General features: G+C 58.1%; 2 protein-coding genes across 2 annotated transcripts in view; one reads left to right on the top strand and one right to left on the bottom strand.

Moving 5' to 3' along the window:
- RAI1 (retinoic acid induced 1) overlaps window positions 1–6,777 on the top strand; it is a 118,472-nt gene extending 111,695 nt beyond the window's left edge. Inside the window, exons 6-8 of the mRNA XM_023735551.1 lie at window positions 1,010–1,103; window positions 5,392–5,441; window positions 6,580–6,777. Coding sequence (XP_023591319.1) covers window positions 1,010–1,103; window positions 5,392–5,441; window positions 6,580–6,594 — 159 coding nt within the window. The 3' untranslated portion in view covers window positions 6,595–6,777. The remainder of the gene's footprint in view (window positions 1–1,009; window positions 1,104–5,391; window positions 5,442–6,579) is intronic.
- A 1,429-nt stretch (window positions 6,778–8,206) lies between these two features.
- Window positions 8,207–27,468, bottom strand: part of SREBF1 (sterol regulatory element binding transcription factor 1) — a 23,366-nt gene continuing 4,104 nt past the window's right edge. Inside the window, exons 2-20 of the mRNA XM_023735550.1 lie at window positions 20,143–20,256; window positions 16,792–17,232; window positions 16,217–16,404; window positions 15,998–16,135; window positions 15,696–15,917; window positions 14,963–15,077; window positions 14,415–14,632; window positions 13,980–14,187; window positions 13,665–13,843; window positions 13,087–13,348; window positions 12,832–12,998; window positions 12,486–12,654; window positions 11,394–11,502; window positions 11,070–11,170; window positions 10,812–10,944; window positions 10,502–10,667; window positions 9,924–10,124; window positions 9,726–9,837; window positions 8,207–9,401 (exon numbers count right to left, since the gene is read on the bottom strand). Of these exons, the coding sequence (XP_023591318.1) occupies window positions 9,172–9,401; window positions 9,726–9,837; window positions 9,924–10,124; window positions 10,502–10,667; window positions 10,812–10,944; window positions 11,070–11,170; window positions 11,394–11,502; window positions 12,486–12,654; window positions 12,832–12,998; window positions 13,087–13,348; window positions 13,665–13,843; window positions 13,980–14,187; window positions 14,415–14,632; window positions 14,963–15,077; window positions 15,696–15,917; window positions 15,998–16,135; window positions 16,217–16,404; window positions 16,792–17,232; window positions 20,143–20,256 (3,473 nt within the window). The 3' untranslated portion in view covers window positions 8,207–9,171. The remainder of the gene's footprint in view (window positions 9,402–9,725; window positions 9,838–9,923; window positions 10,125–10,501; window positions 10,668–10,811; window positions 10,945–11,069; window positions 11,171–11,393; window positions 11,503–12,485; window positions 12,655–12,831; window positions 12,999–13,086; window positions 13,349–13,664; window positions 13,844–13,979; window positions 14,188–14,414; window positions 14,633–14,962; window positions 15,078–15,695; window positions 15,918–15,997; window positions 16,136–16,216; window positions 16,405–16,791; window positions 17,233–20,142; window positions 20,257–27,468) is intronic.

Raw genomic sequence — 27,468 nt, 5'->3', positions numbered from 1 at the left:
GCCCTGTCGCCACTGACTTGCTGGGTGAGTGAAGGGAAATGGCTCCTCCATACAATGAGGGGCTGTGGTTCTGGAGTCTTGATGATTTGGGGCCAGTCCCTGTCCCTCTTCAGACCTCCGGTTTGGCCTTGCTCTTCCAAGAGCTTTCTTGGCATTGCCATCTTGTCCCCTAGGCACCAAGCCAGGCACAGTGGGGCTCCCAAGCTCAGGGCACACACACTTTGAGACCCAGCATGGGCCGGGCACCAGGCTGGGTGGACAACATTTACTGAACTCAGCATCTCAGGAGATTGGCTTCCTTATTTCCTCCTTTTCAGAAGTGAAACTTGAGTCCTGGGGAGGTGCCTGGCTCATCCTGGGGCGGGGATGGTGACTCCTGGCCCAGGGTGCAGTCTGCTGCCTTAGGGAAGAAAACCATGTGGATCACATCACTTGACAGGCATGGGAGCCTCAGTTTCACCATCTGTGAAGTGGAGTGAGTGAAAGCTGCCCACCTTGAAGGCTGTTAGGAGAATGAGGACACACACAGGACTTGGCTGGCACCCAGAAGCACCCACAGATGCTGGCTGGTACTCGCAGCGATAGTGGTAACTGGCATTATTGGGTTTTTGCCATTGGCTGAGCACGCAGATTACTTCAGTGAACCTTCACAAGCACCCCCATGGCACCATACCCATCTGACAGATGAGGAAATGAGGCACAGAGAGTTTGAGTCACCTGATGTCACACAGTGCAGAAGGGCAGAGTTGGGATTCGAGCCCAGGTCTGTGTGATATCAAGACCCACATGCTTATCTACTAAGTGGTCATTTCCCATCCCCGAGCACCCCCTATCCCATAGCACCAGCCCAGGGGCTGCCAAAGAATCAAGCCTGGTGGGTGTTTGCACTTCAGTCCTGAGCCACCTCCAGTCGATTTATGGAACCATTGCAGGGGACCAGGGCATGTCTGTAAAGCTCGAGGGCTGAGCTCTTCAGTGGAGACTCACTTGCCTCCCCTTTCTTCACCAGACATGTTCCAGCTGCCAAGAAGCCGGGGCCACCATTGGGTGCTGCCACAAAGGATGCGTCCACACCTACCATTACCCGTGTGCCAGCGATGCTGGTAAGAGCCAGCCTGCAGGGGCAGGAAGGGCCTAGCGGGACCCTGAGCACAGCTCTTTGAACCCAGACCCCATGTGACCCCTCGGCTTCCCTGCTCTCCTGCCCCAGAGGTTCTTTATCTCCTTGCCTCCTGGGCCTGTGCTGGGCAATGCTAGGGACATGAAGATGAGTCAGTCCCCCGACCCCCATTTGAGGAATGTCCAGTCTGATGGGGGAGACTGGGGCATACATTATAAAATGGAGAGCTATTAGAGAAGCTGTCATTGCCGAGGGATGGGGAGGATCTCTGGCGTCAGAGAGGAGGGAATACTGGGGCTGGGCCTTTGAAGGATGAATAGGAGTTCTCTGGGCAGAGAAAAAGGGAAAGGACAGCAAAAACAGAATGAAGTGGAAGGAGATGAGATTCAAAACAGACTGAGGCCAAATCATCTTCTGTTGATGATGGAGAACAGTTATGGAATGTTTAAGCAGGGTGATGGGGTCTGAAGCCTCTCCCCCATTCTCTACTGTCACTCATTTATTGAGCACCTACTATTGCCAGGCATGCAGAATGACAGACTGCAAGGGCTAGAGAGATCTGAGAGCCTCAACCCTCATCACCCAGGTGGGGAGACCAAAGCTCAAACACAATTCTTACTTCATCTGAAGGAAGAAATTGCTTATGATGGCATTTTAGTCATTCATGATGGCATTATTTTAGGGTAGAGACAGCTTTTGCACGGATTCAACCCCTGGTGGCGATCTTACTGTGTGGCCTTGAGCAAGTCTCAGAACACACTTTCCCCATCTGTAAAATGGGGATTATAATAATCTCTTCTATTTGGAGCTATTTGGAGCCAGGAGTGAAGTAATGAACACACAAGGCTTTGTTCATGTGGGGGGGCCCAGGGAATGCAGCCTCAGCCCACCTGACCTCTGTCTCCCTCCCTGTGCTCACCCCTTCCCCCACCAGGTGAGTTACTTAGATGTGGACAGAGAACTAGGGGGCGGGGGGCTCCAGTTCCCTCCATCCCTCCCTGTGAGCTGAAAGAGGGATGACATGCTCGTGACCCCGCTTCATGGATGGAGCAGCCGAGGCCACATCACTCTCCCAAGACCAGCAGGACCCTTCCCACTGCCTGGAGACCAGCTACCCCTGCTCCTGACCTGGTGCACACTCCTCCTGTCCTGGGCAGGGGACCAATCCCTGTCCCCCACTTGCCCGCTTGGTCCTGGCTGGCACCTGCCCCTCCCCAAGCCAGGCTTTGAGTGGTGACAGCTTCATGGAGGGCTGAGCCGACAGTCGGCTCCCCTACCCGCACCATGAGCACTGAAAACCAGATTTTAATCTGGACTCAGCCACTTAACCAGAGACAGGGCCTCACAACTAATTAGCAGCTACCATGGGCTGTGGTCTTCACCCTGTGGTGATTTTTTAGCACCTCCTTTGTGCCATGCCCTATGTAGGCACCTGTGTTACCTCCACTTGCTCCTTTGCAGGGAGGTTGCCTCACCCAAGGTCACACAGCACGGCTTGGGCATAACCAGGGTGTGGTCCCACATGCTTATTCCATACCCAGTGCTCCTGCTCCTACCCCAGTATTGTCCAGCCCCGCAAGGGGCTCACGTTTGAATGGGACACACAGGGAAACCTTGATTCTTGGCCAGAGTGATGCAGACCAGACGGAGTGTGTGCTGTGAGGGATTCATCCTGCCTGAGCTATAGGCAATCCAGGAAGACTTCTAGGAGGAGGTGACATCTGAGCCAGGCCTTGAAAGACCAGAGGACAGAGGGAGTGGGCAGTGGCTGGTTAGTGTTGGGACTTGCACGTCAGGCTTTAGCAACAGAACTTTTGTTACAAATCAAATTCTGGAAGTATTCCCCATATAATAGGGATCTCCATAGAGTCACTGGATTAAAGTAGGAGCGGAGCCCCAACGCTAGAGAGACAAGGCACTGACAAGATCAGAACTGTGTGTGAGAAAGAGCTGATGGGACTACTGCAGTAGTTCAGGCAAGAGACTGTGGGTGTTTGGTGCATATAGAGCCATGTGGTCCGGAGACTTCATTGGCACAGAATTGATAGGAATTGATGTGAGAGATGAGGGAGAGGGAGGTGTCAAACCTGATGTCCGGCTTCCCAATGTGGGGCACCATCACAAAGAAGAGGGGACAGGTGGAGAGCAGGCCTGAGGCAGGGCAGGGATGTGCAGATAGAGTGTGTTAGCTGTTGATGCTTAGCTGCTGGCCCTTCTCAGCCCCAACTGAGTGGCTTAAATAGCAGCCCTTTTATTATTTCTCACGGTGGGAGGGTGGGCTTCTCTTTGCCAAGTTCACTCGTGGGCTGTAGTGCACTGTCAGGCCCGCTGGTGCAGGACCATCCAGGATGGCCTCAGGTGGAGCATCGCCTCTGCTCCATGTGGTCGCTCATTCTCCACAGGCCAGCCTATTCTCACGGCCTCGGTGGACTCAGAGCCAGACAGAGTTACAAGGCCTTTTGAGGCCTAGGCTGGGAACTGGCAGGGCAGCTCTTCCAAAGCGTTCTATTGGTCGAAGTTGGTCTCAAGACCAGCCCAGATCCAAGTGGTGGAAAACAGACCCCACTTCTTGATGGGGGCGGGGCTTCAAAGTCCAATTGCAAAGGCTTGAATACAGGAGGGGTAGAATTGGGGCTGTTTTTGCATTCACAGAGGGCAGGTTCCCTTTGGACATACGGGGCATGGTCACAGCCAGGTTCTAGAGAGACTCACCAGCACCAGCAGGTGGAGGGCGATAGAGGAAGCAGTGGGGAAGAGGGCACCACCATTTTACAGCTGGCAGCTGTGGAGAAGTTTGAGGGGACCACTGGGAAACTGAGGAGCTGAAGCCAAAGAAGGTGGGAGAATGAGGGAGCATGGCAGCTGGGAGGCAGGGAGGAGAGTCGAAGCTGCCCTCTCCCTGGGTGCTCTGGAAGATGGTGGCCTTAGCCAGCCAGGAGAGGTTGGGGGTGAGGGGGAACTGAGGAACAGCAGGCCAGGCTGATCTGATGTCTAAGCCACAGGCCCTTGTTAGCACCCCTCGCATACCACCCATTCCTGCCAAGTGAGGCCCCACAGGGACCTCTGGGTGTCTGGGTCAGGCTGCCAGCCTCTGCCCCTCACTGCTGCCCTGGCCCCCAGCCACTCCTTCCCCCTCCCCTCCTGTCCAGGGGCCCTACTCTGGAGGAAAGCAGTGACTGAGCAGAGGCCGCCAACATGGTCGCACCGCCAGAACCTTCTCACTTAGGCCAGGGGTCACCTTGTTAGCTGGGCCCGCGGTTCCCAGGTTCAGACACCGAGAGAGGGGTCCACCTGGAGCCCTCGCCACCGACTGGCTGGCTGCCTGAGAGCCAGGAGGAGGTGGGGGGAGCTTGTTTGTGGGTCTGGCTCCCAAGCATTTGTGGGTGTGTTCAAGACGGTGCTGGCAAGGCCTGGGAGGCAAGGCGGACCTGGGATGGAGCTGGGGAGGAGGAGCGGGGGCGCCAGTGGGGAAAGCCAGGGCCTCCCTAGGTGGTGGCAGGCAGGGGAGTGGGACTCGAGAGATCCTCATACCTTGGTCCCAGGTAGATGCCAAGGGCAGAGCATGCTCCTCCATCCTCTATGACCCTTCAAGGTGGGTAATGCCCCTAGATGCCAGACACATGCTGGGATCTGCTCAGGCCCAAGGCCCTGTACTCCTCCTTCCCCTGCCCCCTGCTTAGCTGGCCTCCCCAGCTAGGACATGAGCCCCCTTGGAACAAGCCCTCAGCCCGAGCACCTGTCCTGTGCCAGACCTGTTCTGGTGGCTTACACTCCCCATGGGATACGTACACATAGGTGGCATCATGCCCACTTTACAGATGTAGAGATCAAGGCTCAGAGAAGTAGTAACCAGTGGGTGGAGCTGGCATTCAAATCCAGATCTGCGACTGAATCCAGTCAGTCAGCAAACATTCAGAGTCCCCACTGGGAGTCAAGGCCTCGTCTAGGGGCTGGGGATATACTCCTCCAATGAGTCAAAGCTGGTGTCCTCCAGGCTGCCCTCCCAGGGTGGATAAATAGTATAATAGGAAGTAGTAACAAATGCCACAAGCAAGGCCCTGGGCTGTGTTCAGTGGCTGAGGGCAGAGGCCGGCTGCCGGCACAGAGCAGGGCCTGAGTTGAGATTGTGGGATTTTAAGCAGGATGTGATTTACTCCGTGAAGGAGACAGCCTAGGTGGGTGGGTGCTCCCTCCCTCTCCCCCTGACCAGACACCACAAGCCCTTCGTGGGTTGCTCTGTCCTAACCACAGAAACTTCTCTTTGGTCACAGGTTGCTTATTCATCGAAGAGAACTTTTCATTGAAATGTCCCAAGCATCAGGTAGGTGATCACAGACGGAAGCCCCCAGGGAGGCCCAGCTCTGGGAGGGAGTTCTCCTCCCCAGCCAGGAGTCATGGTGCCGCCCCCACTCCTGACCAGCCAGGAGTCCCAGTGCCCACCCCCCACCCCCACCCCCCAGCTCAGCGCTGATCTGCCACCACCAGCCACCACCGTGGCCTCATGATTCACGGTCGGTGAGTGAGGCGGGAGCAGGTGGGCACGTGCTGCGTGAAAGGACGCTGTATAGATCTGGCAGGTCCTGGGCGACCTTGATTCCCTGGAGGGGGCTCCAGAAGATGCCTGGGAGGGCCTCCCCAGTGCCCTACCAGAAAGGGGACTGAGGGAGGGCTGAGCGGGGCCCAAGCGGATGTTTGCCTGCCACTGGAAACCACCCCGGAGTAGCGGAGTAGCGCTCCGGGGCTGTGGTGGGGGCCTCCCGCGGGTGCCGGGTCGCGTCGGGGGCGGGGCTTATGGGAAATCCGCGCCTGGGACAAGGCGGAGCTTCCAGCTGCGTTTGGTCGGTTAGGTGCGTTGGGTCGGCTCCAACTCATATCGATCCCAGGTACAACAGAACGAAACACTGCCGGGTCCTACGTCATCCTCACAATCGTTGCTATGTTTCAGCCCATTGTTGCAGCCACTGTGTCAGTCCATCTCACTGAGGGTCTGTCTACCTCTTTTTCGCCGACCCTCTACTCTACCAAGCATGATGTCCTTCTCCAGGGACTGGTCCCTCCTGATAACATGTCCAAAGTACGTGAGACGAAGTCTCGCCACCTTTGCTTCTAAGGAGGATTCTGTTGTACTTCTTCCAAGACAGATTTGTTCGTTCTTTTGGCTGTCCATGGTATATTCAATATTGTTCGCCAGTGCCATAATTCAAAGGCGTCAATTCTTCAGTTTTCCTTATTCGTTGTCCAGCTTTCCCATGCATACGAGGCGATTGAAAACACCATGGCTTGGGTTAGGCGCACTTTAGTCCTCAAAGTGACATCTTTGCTTTTTAACACTTTAAAGAGGTCTTTTGCAGCAGCAGATTTGTCCAATGCAATACGTCCTGGGGCGGGTCCTAGGAGGAGTTAACCCCTTGCGCTCAACTGTGAATAACGGACTGTCGACGTCTACTCTTTTCTTGCAGAGGCTGCAGTTGTAACCACCCTCAATGGCTGGGGGAGCTGCCGGAGCCCGCTCGACCACCTGCCGCTGAAGGAAGGGAGCCGCTTGCGGGTCCGGAGCCGATCCTTGATCCAGATCCCGGATCTTGGATCCGGCCACCGGGGGCTGAGACTTGTAGCCCTGACTGGGCAGAAAACCCCTTCGGAAGCCGCCTGCTCCCAGGAACCAGACGGCATGTGGCGCTTTCGCCCACTAGCCCGGAGTCGGGTTTGGAGGGGAGCTTGCGAAGCGGCCAGACTCCTTGGGGCACCCAGTCTCTGGTGGGTGTGGGAGAGGGCTCTGGCCTGGGAACGTGCCTCCCCCCCGGAAGTTCTGAAAGGAGGTGGCATACATCCCACATGGGTGCAGACGCCACCCTAGTCTGTCGTGGCACGCAACTGATCTCACTGGGTGGGGGTGGGGGGCCAAGGGGCCCTGGGGGAGGCAGAGGGAGGCTCATGGCTCCACGAATGAGGCGGGAGTATGCAGGAGGCGTTCCAGAGAGCGCTAGGCCGGTGTGAGAGGGAGCCAGAGCCTCTGGAACAAAACGTTTGGAACCTGCCCTTCCCACGCAGCCTTCGCCTAAGCTTTCGTGCGGTTTGGGCTGGCCCCGGTGAGCCCGACACCCATGCTCAGGGGATGCCGGCTCCCTGCGTGGGGCCGGGCTGGGGTACCCCTTTGGCTTCTTCTGTTCGTCCTTTTCCCAGTCCTCCACCCCACCGCTGGAGACCAGCCTAGGAGCCCAAAAGGAAAGGAGACCCTTCCGGGGCACACCTTCGGCGGATGCAGCCATCGTCCCTCTGCACGACTACCGTCTCCGGGGACCGCAGCGCCCACTCAGCACGGGAACAGGGACAGCGCTAGATTCGTGTACAAAACCTGTGTACCCCTTTCTATATGTTACATAGAATGTATATATGTTGGGAACATGCTCGCTTTTCCCATGTGTCGCGCTGTGCGTCGTGGGCCCTGCACCACAGAGCCCCAACCGGGCCCTTGCGGGGGATGGGGCTACCACAATGCCTCTTCCCTACGCAGTCTCCACCGGCCTGGCCAGCCCCTGCCAGTCCGTCCGCCTGTGTCCTCAGTTCTGTCCACGCTTCGATAGGCCTGATGCAGCTCCCAGACCGGGCCACCCTAGTGACTTCTTGTATATATGACTGTAAAATGGTAAACGTGTGTATTATATCTGGCCTCGTTATATAGTGTATATATATGTATACATATACATATATATAATATATATGAAGACTGTAAATGTTAAGACGACTAGTGTTCTTATTAGTATATTGCTTCACACTGAAGATTGTGTGTATCGAGCTGTTTCTAAAAGATGTTTATTTTCCTTAAGAGTAAAAACAGTCATTGCATTCAGAAAAAAAAAAAAGTCAATAAAGATACGACGATTGTTTTGGAAGTCTGCAGCCCGTGGCTTCTGGCAAGAGTTCCCTGGGAGAGGGGCCAGGCTTTAGGTGGGGGTGAAGTGGAGGAAGAGGCTCAGGGGGACACAAATGCCGAATCAGGGATTCTTGGCTATTCCCGTAGGAGCAGGTAACAGGCCCCTGCTACCAGGTCATCACCCCCATGTGGTCCCAGGGTCCCATTGTGATGGTGGTACAACACTTTGGGTGTGTGAGATGACTAGGGGATGCGTGGAGGAAGGCGAGACTTGACACCCAGACATACAGGAAGACCCAGGTTGTAGCTCCTCCTGCCAAGGCAAACCCTCGAGGACACTGAGTTCATCCTCCCTTGTAACCCCAGATCTGATGGGGGCTGAAGCTGGGAGGTGGGTAGAGACAACTGAGACCATCAAAGCCTTAAGGGTTAGGGGTTGATACAGCCCAAAGATGTGGCCCAGAGCTTCATGGGGGAGGACTAACTGGAGGTCATACAGTGAGGACCCTCATAACAACATCAAACGCAAGACAGGGCCCCACCACTGTCCCTATGGGGATGGGAAGCCTTTGCCTAGATGCTGGGGGAAGCGATTGCCCAAAGGACCCCCTACTGGTCGGCATGCCTATCAACTGAAGGACATACTCCAAACTTAAGTTATAAATAATTTCATTTTTTATTCTCTGTACAAAACTTCTCAACCTATGAAAATAAAGTCTGCAAAGGACAAAGCACGTGAGCCTCTGAGGCCAGGAGGCAGATGCACCCTGATGATGTACACTATGTACAAGTCTTCCCAGAGAGGGGAGGGAAGCAATGCTGGCCAGGACAGCCCAGTCGACCCCTCTTCCCTCTAAACAGGAAAAGAGCCACTGCCGGGGGAGCATGGGGTGAAACAAGGCTCCTGCCCTCTGCCCTTGCAACCCCCAGAGCAGCCACCAGAGGTAAGCACCTTTCAGTTACCACTTGTACAGCTGGGGTGCAGTCGGGGCGGTGGGGTTGCGCCCACTCCAGCCTCCCAGGGCCAGAGACAAAGATCTCCGCGGGCCTCCTGTCACCCCAGGCACAGTGCAGCCTGAGGGTGAACCGCTGGAGATAGACCGGGGTCTCCAGAGCTGCCTCTAGCATGGCTCCAGGTGAGGACGCCGCCGCCTGGGTTCTACGCTGCCCCCAGGGTCTAGCTGGAGGTGACAGTGGTCCCGCCGCCCAGGCGCAGGAGCATCTGCTGGCAATAGTGCAGCAGTCGGCGGTCGCCGAGCTTCTCAAGCGTGCGTGCCGCCTCGGCCAGCATGGTCACGCGCTGACCGGGTGCCGACAGGAAGCCAGGTGGCAGGTAGCAGGAGGCCAACAGCAGGGCCTCTGCGTGCTCTCGCCTCGTGGGCCGCGGCTCCAGCTCTGCCACCACGCCTGCGCACAAGGGCTGCGTCAAAGCTGGGTAAGGGGCTGCATTAGCGGCGGGGCCGCAACCCCAAAAGACCACCCGGTAGCACAGGCACTGCTGCCCGAGGGTGGTCTTCCCAGGCCCCAAGGGGATCGCGGGTCCTACTCCCCAAGGTCGCTCTCCCCAGCCCACCTTAGGCCTCGGGGCCTGCCCCGTTGAAGATGGGCAGCTGTGTCCCACAGATGTCGGTTGCCCACATGCAGACAATCTTCAGTAAGAACCTCCTGTCTCATCCCTCTGGGAGGAGGGCTTTAGGGAACCCCCCACATCCTCCTCACGGCACCGCTCACCTCCTCTGCCGCCCAGGCCGGCACGCCGCCTCAGACTGCGGTCCAGGAGCTGGTGGGTCCGTGTGGGGCTGGCCCCTGCCATCAGCCGAGCTGTGGCCTCATGCAGGAACACCTGGGTGGGCAAATGCCAGGAGAGTCAGGGCTTGGCCGCAGCCACCCTTCCCGCCCCCATAACCAGGCGAGGGTCCCAGCACTCACGCGCCGCATGGCGGGCCGGAAGCTCTGGGCCAGTCGCCGCAGGCTGCTTAAGTCCTGCTGGAAGCCACGCAGCTCCAGGGCTGAGGCCTGGGGCCCACTGCCTGCCCCTGGGGAGGCCTGAGCTGGTGCCGGTGGCTGCTGCTGCTGCCACAGGCTCGTGCGCGCCACCAGCAGCAGGTCACACAGAAGCAGCTGCATGGCCTGAGGGGGTGGACAGGGCAGGGTCAGGAAGGCCCAGCTCAGAGCACAGTGGGGTGACCCACGGCGCCAGGGGCCAGCCCCGGGCTGCACTGCTGAGGCACTGCACCCGCCACACACGTGCAATGCAACAGCAATGCACCTCGGGGCCACCCGCCTCTCCAGGCCCCCGTGCCTGCCACCTGTGCCCTGGGGGTAGGGACATTGTGGTAAGGCAGCAGGGTCTCTCCTCCCTGAACCCATGGCCCAAGCCTTAGCCAAAAAGAAAGGTCAGCCAGACCCCCAGTCCTGTTCTACTTGGGTTAACCCTGTGGACTTCTGTGACCTGTGGAAAGGCCACGACCCCTAGACCTGCCAGGCCCCCCAGCCCCACCCCTCACCTTGTCAATGGAGCTGCCAGCTGGCATGGTGGCCAGGCTGTCCTGCAAGTGCCCACTGGCCTTCTCACAGAAGGCCAGGCTGGCCGGCATGGACTCTGCCTTACTGCGGCCCAGTAGGGCCCGGGCAGCCTTGAAGGCGTGCAGGGCCGCCCTGGGCAGGGTTCTCCTGTGGGCGGGGGGGGAGGAGGGGTGGTCAGGCTGGGCCCCTGGCCCTCAGTGAGCCCCCACTGCCCATGGAAAAGGGGGGGCAGCCCCTATCACATGGGGCTGATGGCAGGCAGCAGGGCAGTGGGCAGCTCGAAGCACTCACTCGGACTCCTGCAGGGCACGAGGCAGGTGCTCCACCAGTGGGCACAGCTGCTCAGCTGCCTCCTCGTCCCGCCGCAGCCAATGGATTGCCACAGTAGCCAGTGATGCCCACCACTTGGACACAGGGTCAGTGCCTGCAGAAGAGGGAGGGTCTCTGGGGAGAGGCCCCACACTACCAGCACCTCTCCCCACCACTGCAAAGCCCCCTGAGCCCTCAGCAACACTGCATCTACTGTAGGGGGAGGGGCTGAGGGCTCACCAGGGCTGATGGAGAAGCTGCAGGCGGGAGCCCCAGGAGCCCCAGCAGCGTCGGAACAGCTGTTGAGCAGTTGCAGGTACCCAAGGGCATCTGAGAATTCCCTGCAGCAGGAGAGGGCTGGCTGTGAAGACAGGCGGCAGGGTTCCCTCCCCCTCCTCCACTGTCTCCTCCTGCCTGCTGGTGGGGAAACTGAGACGTGGAGAGAAGGGAAGATTACAGCTGAGGATACACAGCAAGGGGCAATGGCCAGACCCGGTCCACCTACACTGGTCCCTGGACACAGCTCCTCCTGGACTCCAGGTGGAAGGGGGCAGGGACACTTACTGGTCTCCACCAGTTGATCCGGGACCAGGATTGGGCTGGACCACACAGTTCAGAGCTTGCTCCAGGAGATGTTCACGGAACAGCTGAGTGACCCGGGCCAGGGGGTCCACTGGGGAAGGAGAGAAGAGGTGAGGGTGGGGGCAGGGCACAGCAGACCACTGGTGCCCACTTTTACCTCTACACACCCAGACTTTCTCCTGGACACGTGGGCGGCTTGACCTACACTCCAAAATGCCACAGAGCATGGCCAGCGACAGACAGGAGTTGGTGGATAAGTTGCCCGCCTCCTCTTATACAGGATACCACTGAGGTGCTCTCCGCCTTTCCAGGAGATACCTGCAGGCCTGAGTCTTAGCCCTTCTTCCTCGGGAGTCGTCTAGTCTATTGGATACCCCTCCCAGTCTCACTTCCTCACTCCACTTGGTGCTTCCTAGGACCACTTCCCAAATAAACAAATGCCGTCCAATCCTCATCTCAGGGTTCGCTTCTGTAGTGCCCCAGCTAAGAAAGACCCAGCCGGGCCTCCCCCTTCCTGCAACCCCTACAGCTGCAACAGATGGGACGGGGATGGATGGAGTGGGCAGGGACACCCTGAGACGCTGGGGATGAAGGACAGGGTGGAGGCACAGGATGAGGGATGGTGTGGAGGGATGAAGACAAGGATTAGGGGACGAGAATGAGGATGAAGGACAGGGATGGGGAACAAGGGATGGGGACAGGGGATGGGGACAGGGAACAAGAGATGGGGATGAAGGACAGGATGAGGGACAAGGGATGAAGATGGGGGACAAGGGACAGGTCACAGGGATGAGAGATGGGGGACAAGGGACAAGGATGAGGAATGGGGGACAAGGAAGGGGGGGCAAAGTACAAGAGATGAGGCAAGTGGTGGGGATGAAGGATGGAATAGGGACAGGGCACGAAGATGCAGGACGGGAAATATGGGACAGATATGGGGAACAAGGGATGAGGATGGGGGGCAAGGGATCGGATGGGGGACAAGAGACAGGGCAAGTGGTGGGGATGAGTGACGGATGGGGGACAGGGGACAAGGAACAGCAATGGCAGACAAGGGATGGGATGAGAGCACACCTGGGTTCCCGGCCAAGCTATACAGGCTCTCCCGCGGGGCACTGTGCACAGCCCAGTCCCCGTCCACAAAGAAGCGGTGGCCCACAGGGTGGCAGAGCCACTGCATGACAAGGGGCACGGAGCCACTCTGCGCCAGGCAGGTCTGCCGGGCACTGCTCAGGAAGAAGCGCTGTGGGGGAGAGGAGTTGAGTGGTCACACTGGACCCAGGCACTGGGCTGAGGCCAAGGCCCGGCCTCAACCCCATAACAGCTTCCTTGTCCTGGGCAGCCCCATGCCAGGGAGCTACTGGTCAGAGCTGCCAAGGTCAGCCGTAGCCCTCTCACCACCAGCCCCTCACCCACTCACAGTCAGGAAATGCAAGGTCCGAGGGAGACTGGTCTTGACCCTCAGGGCAGCTGCCACATAGATCTCGGCCAGCGTTGCCACGGACATCGCGTCCCCTGCGCATTCAGCCAGGTTCAGAGCACCCAGTGCCAGGTTGATGGCAGCGAGGTGCCCGCCAGTATACTTCCCTGGGAATAGGCAGGGCCTTGAGCCAGGGTCGGGGAGGGGGTGGAGGGGGGGAGGGAGCCCCTCGGCCCGCTTAATGTCCAGCCATACCCATGGTGTACAGCTGGTGCAGTCGATGGTAGGCCAGGGCAGCATCCCGGGCACTGGCACGTGCATCTGCTTGCAAGGAGCCATCCTTCTGCAGGCCCCCTGCCTGGCTGGCCAGCCAGCGGCCCACCCAGAGATGTTGCAGCAGGTGGCGGATGAGGTTCCAGAGCAGACTACATGCCAGGTCCAGGTGGGAGGTAGGTAGGGGCCGGCCCAGTGCCTGAAGGGCTAGCCACAGCTGCTGGGCAGCCTGGGCAAAGTCTCCCTGGGGATATGAGTTTGCTGGGTGAGAGGGTGGAGATAGAACACCCAAGGACACAGCTCCACTATCTCTGCAGTTCCCTTGGCTTGGGCTCCCCGTCACCAAACTGGGCATGCTCGGCTTGGCCCAGGCCACCCAGCAGCACTAGGCTAGGTAGTTGGGCCCCAGGGGGTCTGAGGGGTAGACAAGAGTGGGGAGAACAGGGCAGACAGCTGGTGTGCACAGAGGGCAGAGGACAGAGTGACCCCCTCTTCCCAGAGCTGGGGGCCTGGTGCCGCCCAGGCCCCTCCCTGCTTACTGTCCCAGGGCCAGCCCTCACCCGGGCCAGGTCCAGGTCGGCCTGCTTGCGATGCCTCCAGAAGTGCACAGCGGGGCCCGAGTGCGGCCGTGTGACTGGCTCTCCATAGACAAAAAGGAGCGCTAAGGAGCCTAGTACCAGCAGCCCATTAATCAGCCAGATGAGTGGGAGCAGCAGCCACTGGGCACAGCCAGGACCATCTAGGGGCGGAAGGCAGAGCTACAGGCACAGCTCCCAGGGAAATGCAGAGCCCCAAGCCTGCAGGCTTGGGGTCTAACCCCAAGAGTGCCCCTGTCCACCTCTGTCCCAAAGATGCCCAGGCTAGCCTGCTCTTACCTCTGCCCTCGGTGGCCAGCACGTTGCGCCCAGGACCATGGTAGACACTGGTGGCGTCTGGGGGGCCTGGGGGGCCAGGGAGGCCCCACCCACCCAGCAAGAAGGCCAGGGGGTTGCAGGACAGACAGAGAAAGACGAGAGCGCACAGGGCTAGTCGGGAGCGGTCCAGCAAGCCCCGGCTGCGTGGAGGCGGCGGCGCAGGCTTCCCCTGGTAGGTGAGGTGGGCAGGGTAGTGAGGGCAGAGTAAGAATGACCCCGAGAGCTTGGGGCTGGGGAGGGGGATCAGGGCCTTGCCTGGCTCCAGGCCTCAAATTTCTGTCTATGAAGTAGGAGGTGGGACAAGATCTTGTCAGGGTCTCCCCATGACCATGCACTGGGGCTCAGAGGGGCTCAGTCGGGGAGGGGAGGGGAGGGGACAATGCCACAAGGCCCAACCTGGCTGTCTTCCAAGACCAGGCTGTCTGGCTCCGAATCACTGCCACTGCCACCACCACTGCCCCTGCTACCAAGGGACAGAGGGCTGCTCTGGGAGGGTGAGCCAGCGTCCGAGGTGGGGGGAGTCAGTGCGTCCACCACCTCCGGCTTCACGCCCTCCATGGGCACGTCTGTGCTTCCCCCACTGCCACAGGTGGACACCAGATCCTTCAGAGACTCTGTAGTCCAGCAAAGAGCAGGGCTGGGGGTGAAGGCCAAATATCCCAACCCACCCAAATCAGTTCAGGGCCCTGGGTAGTGAGGGCTGGGAGCTGGCATAGCTCCTGAGGCCCTGGAAGCTGGGGCAGAGGCCATATTAGTGCCAGCGGAAGAGCCAGAGCTAAAGGTGGGGCCAAGGGACCAGAGCAAGAGGCCAGGCCTAGCCAGGGGCAGGGCCAAGACAGGGCCAGGAGTCTGGGTTAGAGGCAGGGCCTGAGGCCAAGGGCAGGGCCAGGGGTGGAGCCAGGACTGGTAGCGGGGCCTGGGCTGAGAGCAAGGCCAAGACTCACTGCTCTTGTGGGCAGCAGTCCGCAGACTCAGATTCTCCTGCTTGAGTTTCTGGTTGCTATGTTGCAGGAAGCGGATGTAGTCGATGGCCTTGCGCAAGACAGCCGATTTATTCAGCTGCAAGGGGTGGGAGGGAGAGAGCGCAGGAGGGCAGGACTGCTTTGCAACACAGCTGCCTCAGGGCCTTTGCTGTTCTCTCTACATGGACTGCCTCTCCCCTAGTCATACCTACCTCCCAGGACGGCAGAAGGGGTAACATGTAAGATGCATAGAACAGTGCTTGGCTAGCTGCCGTTACTATTACTAATTTCTTTATCCCCACTCCCTTGCCTTCTCCACGTTTCTGCATATACATTACCTTAGGGAGGCCTTCCCTGACTCCTCCCCCAACTCCAATTTAGACCTGCCAACTCTCATATCCCGTTCCATGCTCTATTTTCCTCTGCAGCACTCAGCCCCCTCTGGTGTCCTCTCACACTGACTTATTGGTCCTGCTCACCGTCCGTCTGCCCCGCTGGGACCACAGATCCCTGAAGGCAGGATCTGTGTCTGTCTTTCTCACTGCTGCATCCCCACATCCTAGAGCAGCCCCTGGCAAACAGAAGACCCTCCATCATGTTTACCTGTCAAGTTCCATCAGTCTAGGGTGCAGCCCCAATCCTCTCTTCCTCTGGACCCCGATACCCCACCCACCCTGGTCACCCAGCCATACCCTGGCCAGGCCCTCGCCCGCACCTTCGCCTCAGTGCCCACTACCAGGTCCTTGAGCTCTACGATCTTGTCGTTGATGGAAGAGCGATAGCGCTTCTCGATGGCGTTGTGGGCCGTGCGCTTCTCACCACGGCTCTGGGACACCCCAGGGGCCTTCCCGCTGGCTGCCAGCCGGTTGATGGGCAGCTTATCCGTGTCCACCACCAGTGGCACTGTGGCCAGGATGGTTCCACCACTCACCAGGGTCTGCAGGCACCAGCACAAGTTAGCAGGTGATGTGTGTGTGTGCAGGCCCCACACCTCTCTGCCCCGTGCATGCCACCCACCTGCAACGGCCCTGTCTGCACAGCAGCACCAGAAGCCAGCGAGGCAATCCCTGTCGTCTTCATGGTGGCTCCCACATCTGTCTTCATGGCCGTCAGAAGCAGTGAATCGGCCTTGATGAAGTGGGGCTGAAGCAGGACCTGGGGGTGGGAGGCAGGGCTTGAGGCACGCATCTGGGCCTGGGCAGCCTCCCCTCCTGACCCCAGGCCAGATCTACTCACTGGGACCTGCTGGATCTGCGAGGCCACAGTGGTCGTTCCAGGGACCACTGGGGGTGTGGCTGTGGCTGCCAGCAGCTGCTGGGGGGCTGCACTCTGGACCTGGGTGTGCAAGGAGCCAGGGGGAGCCCCTGGCAGGGAAACCTGTGGCTGGCCAGTCAGCAGCTGCTGAGCGCTTGCTGGAGGGGTGCCTGCAGAGAGAAGGGTGGGGCTAAAGGCATAGGCTGTCTGAATCCACCTTAAGCCCACCCTTCAGGTCCCTATCATCGAGTGAGTCTCCCTGGGACCTCAGTTTCCCCATCTGCACAGTGGAGCTCTGGTGCACATGGGCCAGCTGTCCAGCCAGACATTTGCATTTTGAAGGGCAGCACTGATGGGGACACCCCTGGCAGAGTGGGAGCCAATACTTAATCCAACAGTAACTGTACCACAGTACTGCTCATGACAGTCCACTCAAGCAGCAGAGTGGAGACTCAATTCCTAAAGCCTGCAAATCCCTCTTCCAGGCCCCAGCAGACCCTGCCCTCCTTCCTAGGCCCCTGGCAGTCCATCCCCGTGCTCCTGCCACCCCCTTTTACCTGTAGAGAAGCCTGCAGCCAGGCTGGAGTAGCCCAGCATAGGGGCCGAGCTGCACAGGGGTGTGGACGGCGCCGGGCCTGGGAAGCTCTGAGCCAGCAGGGCTCTCGGCAGGGGCTGTGGGGCAGGGGGCTGCAGGATGCTCAGTGGCACAGGCTCCTCCTTGATACCAGGCCCACGGGAGAAGGCGGGCACAGATGGGTACATCTTTAATGGGGTAGGTGTAGTCTGGGGAGGAGACAGCAGCAGGGGCGCTGCTGCCTTGGAGCCCCCCAGGAGGCCTTCAAGGGGGGAGTCCAGCATGGCAGGAGGTGGGGACAAGCTGCCTGGGGAGCTGGCATCAGGGCTGGCCGGCTCTGTGCCCCCTGCCCCGCCCCCGGCATAGGGGGGGTCAAACAGGCCTGGGAAGTCGCTCTCCTGGTTGTTGATGAGCTGAAGCATGTCTGGGGAAGGAGAAAATGTGTGTGAACCAGCAATGGGAGGGCTGGCCCCAGACAATCGTCACACACTTGCACACGCAAGTGTCCATACAGTGTCCATGCCCTTGTCCATGCAGCCCACATTTGTGGGCATAGCCACAGGACACAAGCCCACCCTCACAAACAAGCCCATGCTCCCAGACCACAGTCATTTCTTGGGCACCCAAGTGAGGCCTGGTGCCCCAGGTGCATCTAAAAGCCCTTGGAACAACTTGAGGAGGCCAGTGCCTTGCTGGGACCATGGATCCATAAGGCTCATTAACCTGCCCTGCAGCTACGGTGGGGCGGAGCTGGGGCACTGCCAGCTTCAGAGTCTGAGCTCTTAACACCCCTGTATTTGTCTGGGCATCTGCTAACACCCTCCATCCACAGCACACACACACACTCATTCACTCAACCAGCATCATCCACTGAGTGCCCACACGCTGTTCCAGGCACTGTTCCAGGTACTGTTCCTGACCATGAACAGGACAGGAAAAATACCCTACCCAGAACCAGGGAACTTTCTGGGAAGCTGGAGATGTTGTATATCTTGATGTAGACAGTGGTGAATTTTTACTCCTGCCCTCAGGGAGCATACCTTCTAGAGAACATCCATCCCTGGGCCCTTACACATACACACACACTCACAGAGGCCTCGCACTGAGGGCTCCAATCCAGCCTCTAAGCGCTTGCTCAGGAGGTGACAAGTCCTTCCAGCCTGCCTCCCTTGCCGCTCCATACTCCATTACCACCTCCACCCCAGGACCAGCTCTGTGAAGAAGCATACCCACTCAGTCCAGGACAAAGGGAGTCCAGAGGCCCAGGTACAGCATTGCCCTGGCCCTACTTAGTTTCTCAATCTGTGAAATGGGGGCAGGCCTCACAGATCCAGCACATCTAATCCTCGGTGGGGGCAGGGGTGCAGACAAGGGCTGTTGGCCGGGAGAGCCCCGGGCCAGGCAGCTTCTACTCTCAGCCCAAGGTAGGGGAAGAGTGGCCACCTAGAGTAGGTGGGAAGAGACAGAGGCTCTTCAGACGGGTGACAGGCTGGCACCCCACCGCTGGCCACTCCTGACCTTTTCCTTCAAGGCTGTCCAGCAGGGTCCTCTGGGCACAAAATTTGAGAGGGGAACTGATAAATTGCTGAGCAGTGGGCAAGCCCCTCTACAGTTTACAGAGGTTAGAGAGAGGCCCAGCAAAAAGCAGACTAGCTAAAGGCCCTGAGAGGTGGTGGGATCCTCCATGACTAGCCCCACTATGGGTCCTGTGCCCCATTCCTCCCAGGGCAGCATGGGGTCCCCAAAGAGGAATGGCAGGGCAGTCCCCCAAGAGGATCCCACCTCAGAGCTAGGACACCTCCTGCCTTCCTGCATGATGAGTCTGGCAAAGGCAAGAACTCACTCGATGGATGAGGCATGACTCAGCCCATTTTACAGATGGAATTTAGAAATGGAGGCCCGGGCTGGGCCATCATCCTCCTGACACGAGGCTCTAGGAAGGCGGTGTGACCATTGGCCCCTCTACGATGAGAAAACTGAGCCGCAGAAAGTGACTTACAGACACACATGACCAGATGCCCCAGCTGCTGGCTACAAGGAGCCAGAACCCACAGGGGATTCAGCCCAGTCTACAAAATGCCCAGCCTTTTGTCTCTGTACCTCCCCTCCCCACCCCGCAGGAAGCCAGGAGCAAAGCTGCCCTCACCAACCCATTCCTCAGTGGCACAGACAGAGGCTCAGGGCCAAGCCAGCTGCTGGTCACGCAGCCAACCAGAGTGTCTCTGTGTGTTCCGGGCACAAACCCAGTCCCTGTGGGACCAGGCTTGGCTATTTGGGGCTTTGGTCTCCCCTCCATCAAAGGGAGTGCACTCTGTCCTTCCTTCCTCCTGGTACAGCCTGGGACCCCTCCCCCTCCACCCCAGCCTGGCCACAGCCCTCTCTCCCAGCTGGCAGCCAGCAGCCTGGCAAAGCTCAGCCCACGTCCCTCTGACCAGCTCAGGACACCCACCCACTGGGTCACTAGGTCAAAGGGCTCTCTCTGCAGGGCCCATGAGCACAAGCCAGGAGCCCCTCCCAGCCCCCTGCCCACCCCAGACTCGAGGTGGGGCCAAGGCCAACAACCTCTTCTCTTCAGTGGGCCTCCGTTTCCTCATCTGTAAAACAGAGATCAGACCCTTCTGGGCAGCTGCTTTGCCCCAAGGGCAGCTGCTCAGAGTGGGTGCTCGGTGTTGCCAGACCCCCTCCCTCTGACAGGCGTCCCAGCAGGAGGGGTCCCTAAAGCTTCAGTGGAGCTCAAAGGGGTATCAGGCTCAGCTTCTCTGGGTTCCTCACGTAAAAACCCTCACAGTCCTCCAGGATTATACAGGTCAAAAGTGCTTCAAACTGCAGAATCTCCCACCCGGTTCACACAAGCCCCTGTGAAAATGGGGAAACTGAAGCCCTGAAAGAAAAACTGACTGAATCCAGAACTGTGAACCAGTGGGTTCGAGACACCAAAAGGAGGGCCACCAAACAGGCCGGACTCCAGACACACAGAAGGACAACAGACTCCCTTTCTCCCTGCTTCCTCGGGCTTCCTGCTCCCCCCACCCCACCCCCTCTCAAGAAGGAGCAGAGCTTGGAGAAAAGCCACCCTCTTCCTCCAAAACCCCAGTCCTGCGTCGGCTCTGTACACAAACCCTTCCCCTGGACCAGGAGAGAATTGACAAGACGGGGGCGGGGGAGAGGTAGTCCACAAGCCTCCCCAGAGAGCCAGCGACTTACACTCCCCCTCCAGAGCTCTTTCCTACTCAGACCGAGTTCCTTAGCCCCACCATGGAAACCGGGATGATGTATCGCCCGCAGCGGAGATGGGGGACTGTAACAAAAGATCGGGGGTTCCTCAAAGAAATACCTTCGAACGTGCAGTCCATGGCGCCGCGGCCCAGCCCGCGCCCCCTCGAGGCGTCCAGGCGGCTAGCCCTGCCCGCCCCGTCACCACCCAGGGCGCGCGCGGTGCCGACTCCACCTGTCAGCACGCCCAAGGCTTTTAATAAAGCCCGCGACCCTGCCCGGGCCACGCCCCCCGAGCCACGGGCCGCGCATGGGGTGAGCCCGCACGGCCAATCAGCGCCACGCCACAGCCTCACTACTGGCCCCGCCCCGGCCTCGCCCTCCGACAGCAAAGGAGCTTGGGTTTCACTCGGCGGCGCTGAATGGGGCCGGGGTTACTCTTGGGCGCCAGCGCTTAACCCGCTCGGCGCCGGCGTTCGCTGGGGTTACTGGCGGTCACGGCTCCCCCAGCTCCTGCCCACTTGGTTCCCTCCTGTGAGAACTGGCGTGGGGTGGGTGCAGGGCCGTGGGTCAGAGCAGGGAGGACTAGGGCAGGGAGATCACTGGCTCCCTCACATCATGAGAAGTCTCGATCGCTCTAAGCCTCAGTTTACTCCTCTAGAAAATGGAACTATCACATCTCCGGGGCATCGAATGGGAAAAGTAAGGAAGATAACGTGGATGCAGCGCTTAGTACCCAAGGAACGTTTAACAAAGCCAAGGGTTGCCTGGTGGTGGCCGCCATGGGGACCTCCCCCTCCTGGGGCAACTCCAGCATGAGGCCAACCCCCACTCCAGGAGGGACTGATGGCTTGGGATCCAGGGGAGAAACCCTGACAACAGCGTGGGAAAAGGAAACCCATCGCCTACATCACACATCCAGGTAATCCTCAAACCCTGGGATCCTGACTCCCAGCACAGATGTCCCTTCTCAGGGGGGTCTGGAATAGGGAGTGGGAGTCAGTGAAGTCGGCCCCTCCCCCCGAAGTCTCAGCCCCTCAACACTGACGGAAGCCCACTTGCTTATTCACCATAAGGTTCTGGGGGCTGAGAAGGGACCCAGTCCCTGGACAAGGGTGAGATAACTATTTAATGCAGAGGCAGGGGTTCAGCCCAAGGGTGCTAGCCCTAGGGTGCCTAGGCCTGTCTCCCCTATGTATGAAGTAAAAGTTAGAGACACCAATGGACAGAGCCTGGCTGGCAGCTCTGGCTGCGAGCTCAGGCTTTTCAGCAAGTGGCTTTTGTAGCCAAGGAGACCAGCTGCCCCTCTTCCTGGCTCCAGGCCCAACCTCTGGGGAGGGGGGGCACTGAAACCCCAGGCAGGCAGACACAGCAGGGGGCTGGGGTCCCTTCTGGCCCCAATTTCTCTTCCTTTTCCAGGAGCCAGTTCTCCCTTACGGCTCCCAGCCCTCCCTCCCCTTCCCAGGAGCTAGGACCCTCAGGTCTTCCCTTCCATGGCCTGGGGAGGGGCTCCAAGGACAACGAAATTCTCTAGCACCTCTACTCCCTCTCCCTGCAGCTGACAGTACTCCTGCAAAAAAAAAAAAAAAAAAAAAAGCCCTGCTCTGGCCTCTCACGAGGGACCTAAGGCAGAGACAAGGCCTTGACCTAAAGGAACCCTGACTGACAGCTGAACCCCAGGCCTCATCATCCAGGCCTCAATGTGTCCCAGAGGTAGACCTCTGGCTTCGTTCTTTTGTCATTGAGACTTGGTGACCAGGAGCAGCAGGCTCTCAGGCAGAGGAGCAACCTGAGTGAAGATGCTGCTAGAAGACCAGCTGGGGGCCCCTAGGCACCAGGTGGCACGTGGAGGGGCCCACCACCCTCAGAAACTTGGGGCCTGAACTACCTCCCCACCCCCATCTCACTCTCTCCAGGGGCCAGATCTGAGGCCAATTTCTACAGAAGCTGGGCGCCAGGGCTGAGTGGGGTGGACACTGGAGAGCCAGCTCCCCAGCCACCCAGGGGGCAGCCTAGGGCCGCAAACGGGACTGGGTCACCCTCTCCCCTGACTTGTGGTGTGGTCCTGGGCAGGTCACTCCCCTCCCTGAGCCTATACCCCCTGGTGTGGGGAACAGCTGGGGTCTAGGAGAGCAAGTATGTAAAGCAGCAAAGGCTGCTCCTCCCCAGCGAGGCGAGGCGAGGCAGGGATCCAGAACTGGAAGGATAGGCGGGAACTGACTGAAATCTTCATGTCAGAGCCCCACAAGCCCTTGATGGGAATTTTGTTTCTGAAGGGGGGAAGCAGGCCCAGAGGCAGGTATGGCAGGGAGGTGCCTCGGGTACAAGTCTCAGGAAGCGCCTCCCTTTCCTGACCACAGCTGCAGTCCTGCACATTAAGACAAATGTCTCCAAATGGTAGCACATTCTCAGGTCAGCTCAGCTCTGTGCCAGCCAGCCAACACTGGGCTCTCAGCAGAGATTCAAAGCCCTTCTGGTTCCTAGAGCACTCTCTGAACTTGGGGAGAGAGGAGGCACAGACACGGGCCTCCTCAGTGGGCCTCTCAGACCACACTATCCTTCACCTTCCCCCAGGCTTGTGAGGCCTAGACAGCCCTCCTTTTTCCTCTTCCTCCTCCTCTGTCCTGCCCTGATTCTATCAGGGTCCAATAGGAAACTTGAACACTGTCCCCCCCCACCCCCTTCCAGGCTCTACCTTCAAACCTCCCTCTGAAGGCAGACACAGGGAAGGCTTTCATTCCTGTTTATTCACTGCTGATTTATTCGGAGCCAATTTATTCGGTGAGGCCCAAGGATATCCTGAGACAGCCTCATGCCACAACCTTGCACAAGCCCAGCCCTGACCATCACAGGGTACTGGAGACCCACAGGGCTGCGGGGCCCAGAGGTCAGGAGCCAACAAACTGCAAAAAACAGCACGCAGTATGAACCTGGCACCACCACCACACATCAGGAGAACTGTGACAGTGACTCATGGACTCCCAGCTCACCACCTTGGGTACTGATGGAGGTCGCAGAGCAAGGCCAGGGCTGCAGGTGGGCACTTCTCCTCCCTAGCCACCTCCTTGGTAATGCAAGCCAGCAGAGTCTTGTGTCCCCAGCTGGTCAAGGATGCAAAGGGGCATAAGGCTGCCTTTTGTGCCTGCCAGCCGCCCCAGGAAAGCAGGTGTGTGCCGGCTCTTCCTGGAATGGGCTGGGCATGGGCCCTCTGGACAGATGAGGAAATTAAGGCTCAGAGGTCCCACAACTACCAAGCTAGGGCCTGGGTCTGCAGACCACACCCACACTCTTCACCCCGGCTTGCTCTGGCTCTGCCCCCCTCCTATCACTACTTGTCCCAGCTCAACCAATGCATGCAGATGAAGACTGGATGAGACGCCAGAAGCCCTGGAAGACCCAGCTCCAGCCCTGCCCCTCCCAGAGGCCTGCAGATCACCGCTCCCAGGCCCACTCCCAGCTGCCTCTCCGGATCAGAGGCCAGGCCTTGTCTGGAGGCTCTTCAAGGTTGGGGCCAAGGCCTGCACCAGCTCTGGCACCTAGCACAGGGCTGGCACGGGACCACAGAGCTAGGGGGTGGGGAACACAAGCCCCTGCCACCATCACCCTGCTGGCCTCTGGCCATCTGAGTCCCCCACTCCAGCTCTCACCAAGCCTCACCTTCCCAACTTTCTGTGCGTATAACACACTTACTGCCACCATGCATTTGCCCAGGCTGTCCCCTCTGCCAGGAACACCCTTCCACCATCTGTCCACTTGGCAAAGTGCTACGTCATCTTCTCACAGACTCCTCCCCCGTGCCCGCTCCACATACCAGCTCCCGACCATGCTGGCCACACTGTCAAGTTCTTCCCGAGTGGTGCTCTGTGAGGCCCAGCAAAGCGTTCTGAATTATGCTATGCTCAGCCTGTAATCTGGGGATTAAACACGTGGGCCAGCGCCAGTAGACACCCTGCCCCAGGTGTGGCCCAGGGCTCACACTGACCATTCTGGGCCTGGAGCAGTGGCACTTTTTTGTGTGGTCCTCTGCTGCACGGCAAACAGCCCCAGTCTAAAGAGTAGTGCTGCACACTTCTTTGTATAAGCGTTTCCCTTTCTGGACTTCTGCCCTGCAGCTGATTTTAAACCTGCCGTAGGCATGTTGGTCCACAGACTGCACACTGATTCAGAGCTGCCAGGCTGCTCTCTGGGAATGACAATGCTCCTGCAAAGTGCCCCTTTCCCCAGAGCATCACCAGCCCTGGGTTTTATCACTTTTATTTACTTTACCTTGCTTTGCTTAGCCCACCAGCTGTGGGGCTGGAACCTCAAAGGTGCTTTAATTTGCATTTCCAAGGCTGCCTTGATTGCCTTCTGTGTGCACCCAACCGTCAGGGGCTAGAGAACTCAGGAACAGCTGCTGTGCCACCCCCTTCCCCCCAGCCCCCACAGCTAGCTTCCTCAGCAGGCTCCTTATCCTCTGGACCCTGGGAAGCAATTCCTTCTGGGCCTGGATTCCCTGCTGCTTCCCCACAGACCTCCAGCCCCGCCCCCCAGCAGCCCCTGGGCCTGGGCCACAACAGGCTTGGCGGCAGTGGGCAAGTGGGCAGTGGGCAAGTGAGGTTTCATGAGGCCTTCACTCCACCTCTGTACAATGGCCAAGGAGCAGACAGGGCCTTTCTAAAGATGCTTCCAGCTCTACAGTCTCTGGTCTTTAATGGCAGCTTAGAAGGGGGTAATTTCTCCCCCGGCGTATGGGTAGAGGTGGGATGGCTCCCAGCTGGCTTTGCCCAGGCCCACCCTGTATCCCACCTAGAGACCCAGAACCCCCAGTGGTGAGGCTCAGAACTCTGAACCATGGCCCAGAAAATCCTAGAAACTTCCAACACATGCTTCTTGAATAATCGCTGCTAACAGATATTGAGCTAAACGTATTAGGCACCAGGCAGTGGCTCAGTGCTTCAAATTTCGAGACACTACCACTAACTGGCATTGACTGAGGGCCAGCTCTGTGCCCCACACTACTTATGCAACTGACTTGTTAAATTAGCTCATTTGATCCCCATAGCCCCAAGATGCTGGTTCTATTTTATTCCCACTTATATTGATAAAGTCAACATCAATATGAAGGTCAGAGAGGGTAAGCCACTTGTCCCAGGTCATGAAGCAGGGGCTAATGGTGGGCCCCCACCCTTCTAGCTGCAGGGGAAATGGGGCGTCAGAGACCTGAGGTGTGACTAGAAGTAAAGCCTGAAGGAAGATGGCTGGGAGGTCAGCTGGGGCAAGAACGTGAGCAGGTTCCAGGTCAGGGTGGGCCTCTCCATGCCACAAATTTCCCCTAGCCCTGTACCACGGCACACCAAGCCTCAAACCAGCCTGTAAGCTTCCCTTCCCATCCCCTCTCACCAGGGCCCCACCTCTGCATTTATCAGGCTCTCCCTGCCCTGCCAGCCAGCTCTGTGTAGTTCTCTGGGATCTGGATCTTGCACGCTGTATGGTCCCGGTCAGTTCCCGGGGTCAGAGGGTACATCTGACAGGGCCTGTGGCTGGCAGGGGACAGGGCCAGACACACTTCCTCTGGCCAGGCAGCAATTCCTGTCTGGGCTGCACCTGTCAGCAGAGCAAAGTCCAAGTCCTGGATGTCTGTCCAGTGGTGACCCCTGCCTAGAGCTGACCAGGTCACTAAGGATGTTTGTGTCTGGCTTTGTAAACAGTCGGGCAAGAGGTAACTCCTAGCCATCTGCCCATCAGCCCCTCTGGGACCCACTCCCAGCACCCTTCTCCCCATCCTGGTCTCCTCAGCGGCATTACGACAGGACCCACAGGGGCTCAGAGGCCCCTGAAGCTCAGACACACAGGGTAATTTCTCTAGAGGAACCACCATTCATGGCCATGCGGGGTGGGGGTGGGGTGGGGTTTCTGCCGTGCCAAGGCAGGACAAGGGGTGGCAAGGGAAGCATGTTTGCAGGCTGGACCCCAGGCCTGAGGGACACGGCACGGAGTAAGGGAGAAGGGGCATGACGCCAGGGCAGACACAGGAGTACTCAAGGGATGGGCTCTGGACATGAGAAATGCCACAGGAGGGGCTCGTTTGGCAAAATTATGCAGGGCCTGAGACCACTGCAAGATGAGGGATGGCATCTTGGGGGCACTAGGGAGCCACGGATAGTTTGGGACCCAGGGAATTATGCATACAGAGCTGTGCGCTGGGTAATGACAAGTCTAGAGCTGGTTTTCCCAGGAGTGCCTATCCTTAGTGTGACCAGAGGGAGATCTAGGGGCACAGATGCCCTGGGGAGAGGGGTAGGTGGTATGTGGCCTGCCGTGCCCTCTCCATCAGGGCTGGCCTGGGCCCTCAGAGGAAAGGCCTCCCCTGTGGTGGGGTTAGGCACCTTGGGAGGGACCCCTGGGCTGGGAGAGAGGAAGGGGAGCAGGGAAGGTGATCCAAGAGGGGAAGCTCTCTTCATGGGGAAGCCATGCTTGACCAGAGAGCAGCCGCCGCAAGGTGAGACAGACAAGGACAGACATGGAGGTGCTCCAGGCAGTGTGCCACCTAGACTTTAAGGTTCCCTCAGAATGCCCCTCTGTTTGTTGAAACATCTCAACTGGTATTCCATCAATTTCCTGGAGCCTTTTTTTTTTTTTGCAGTGCCTTCAGTGCAGATTGGATTGCACTGATGGAATACCAACTGAGATGTTTCAACAAATAGATGCAGTACTGGAGGTGCTCACTCATCTATGTCAAGAAATTTGGAAGACAGCTTCCTGGCCAACCGACTGGAAGAGATCCATATTTATGCCCATTTCAAAGAACGGTGATCCAACAGAATGCAGAAATTATTGAATATCACTAATATCACATGCAAGTAAAATTTTGCTGAAGAGCATTCAAAAGCAGTTGTAGCAGTACATCGACAGGAAACTGCCAGAAGTTCAAGCTGGATTCCAAAGAGGATGTGGAATGAGAGGTATCATTGCTGATGTCATATGGATCCTGGCTAAAAGCAGAGAATACCAGAAAGATCTTTACCTGTGTTTCAGTGACTATGTAAAGGCATTTGACCATGTGGAGCATAACAAATTATGGATAACACTGTGAAGAATGAAAATTCCAGAACATTTAATTGTCCTCATGAGGAACCTGTACATAGACCAAGAGGCAGTCATTCAAACAGAACAAGGGCATACTGCATGGTTTAAAATCAGGAAAGGTATGCATCAGGATTGTATCCTTTCACCATACTTATTCAATCTGTATGCTGACCAAATAATCCAAGAAGCGAGTCTATATGAAGAAAACCGGGGCATCAGGATTGAAAGAAGATTCATTAACAACCTGCAATATGCAGATGACACAACCTTGCTTGCTGAAAGCAAAGAAGACTTGAAGCACTTACTGATGAAGATCAAAGACTACAGCCTTCAGTATGGATTACACCTCAACATAAAGAAAACAAAAATCCTCACAACT

The sequence above is a fragment of the Trichechus manatus genome, unplaced genomic scaffold (genome assembly GCF_000243295.1).
Source record: "Trichechus manatus latirostris isolate Lorelei unplaced genomic scaffold, TriManLat1.0 scaffold00080, whole genome shotgun sequence".
NCBI lineage: Eukaryota > Metazoa > Chordata > Mammalia > Sirenia > Trichechidae > Trichechus > Trichechus manatus.
This window is presented reverse-complemented; position numbering and strand designations above follow the sequence as displayed.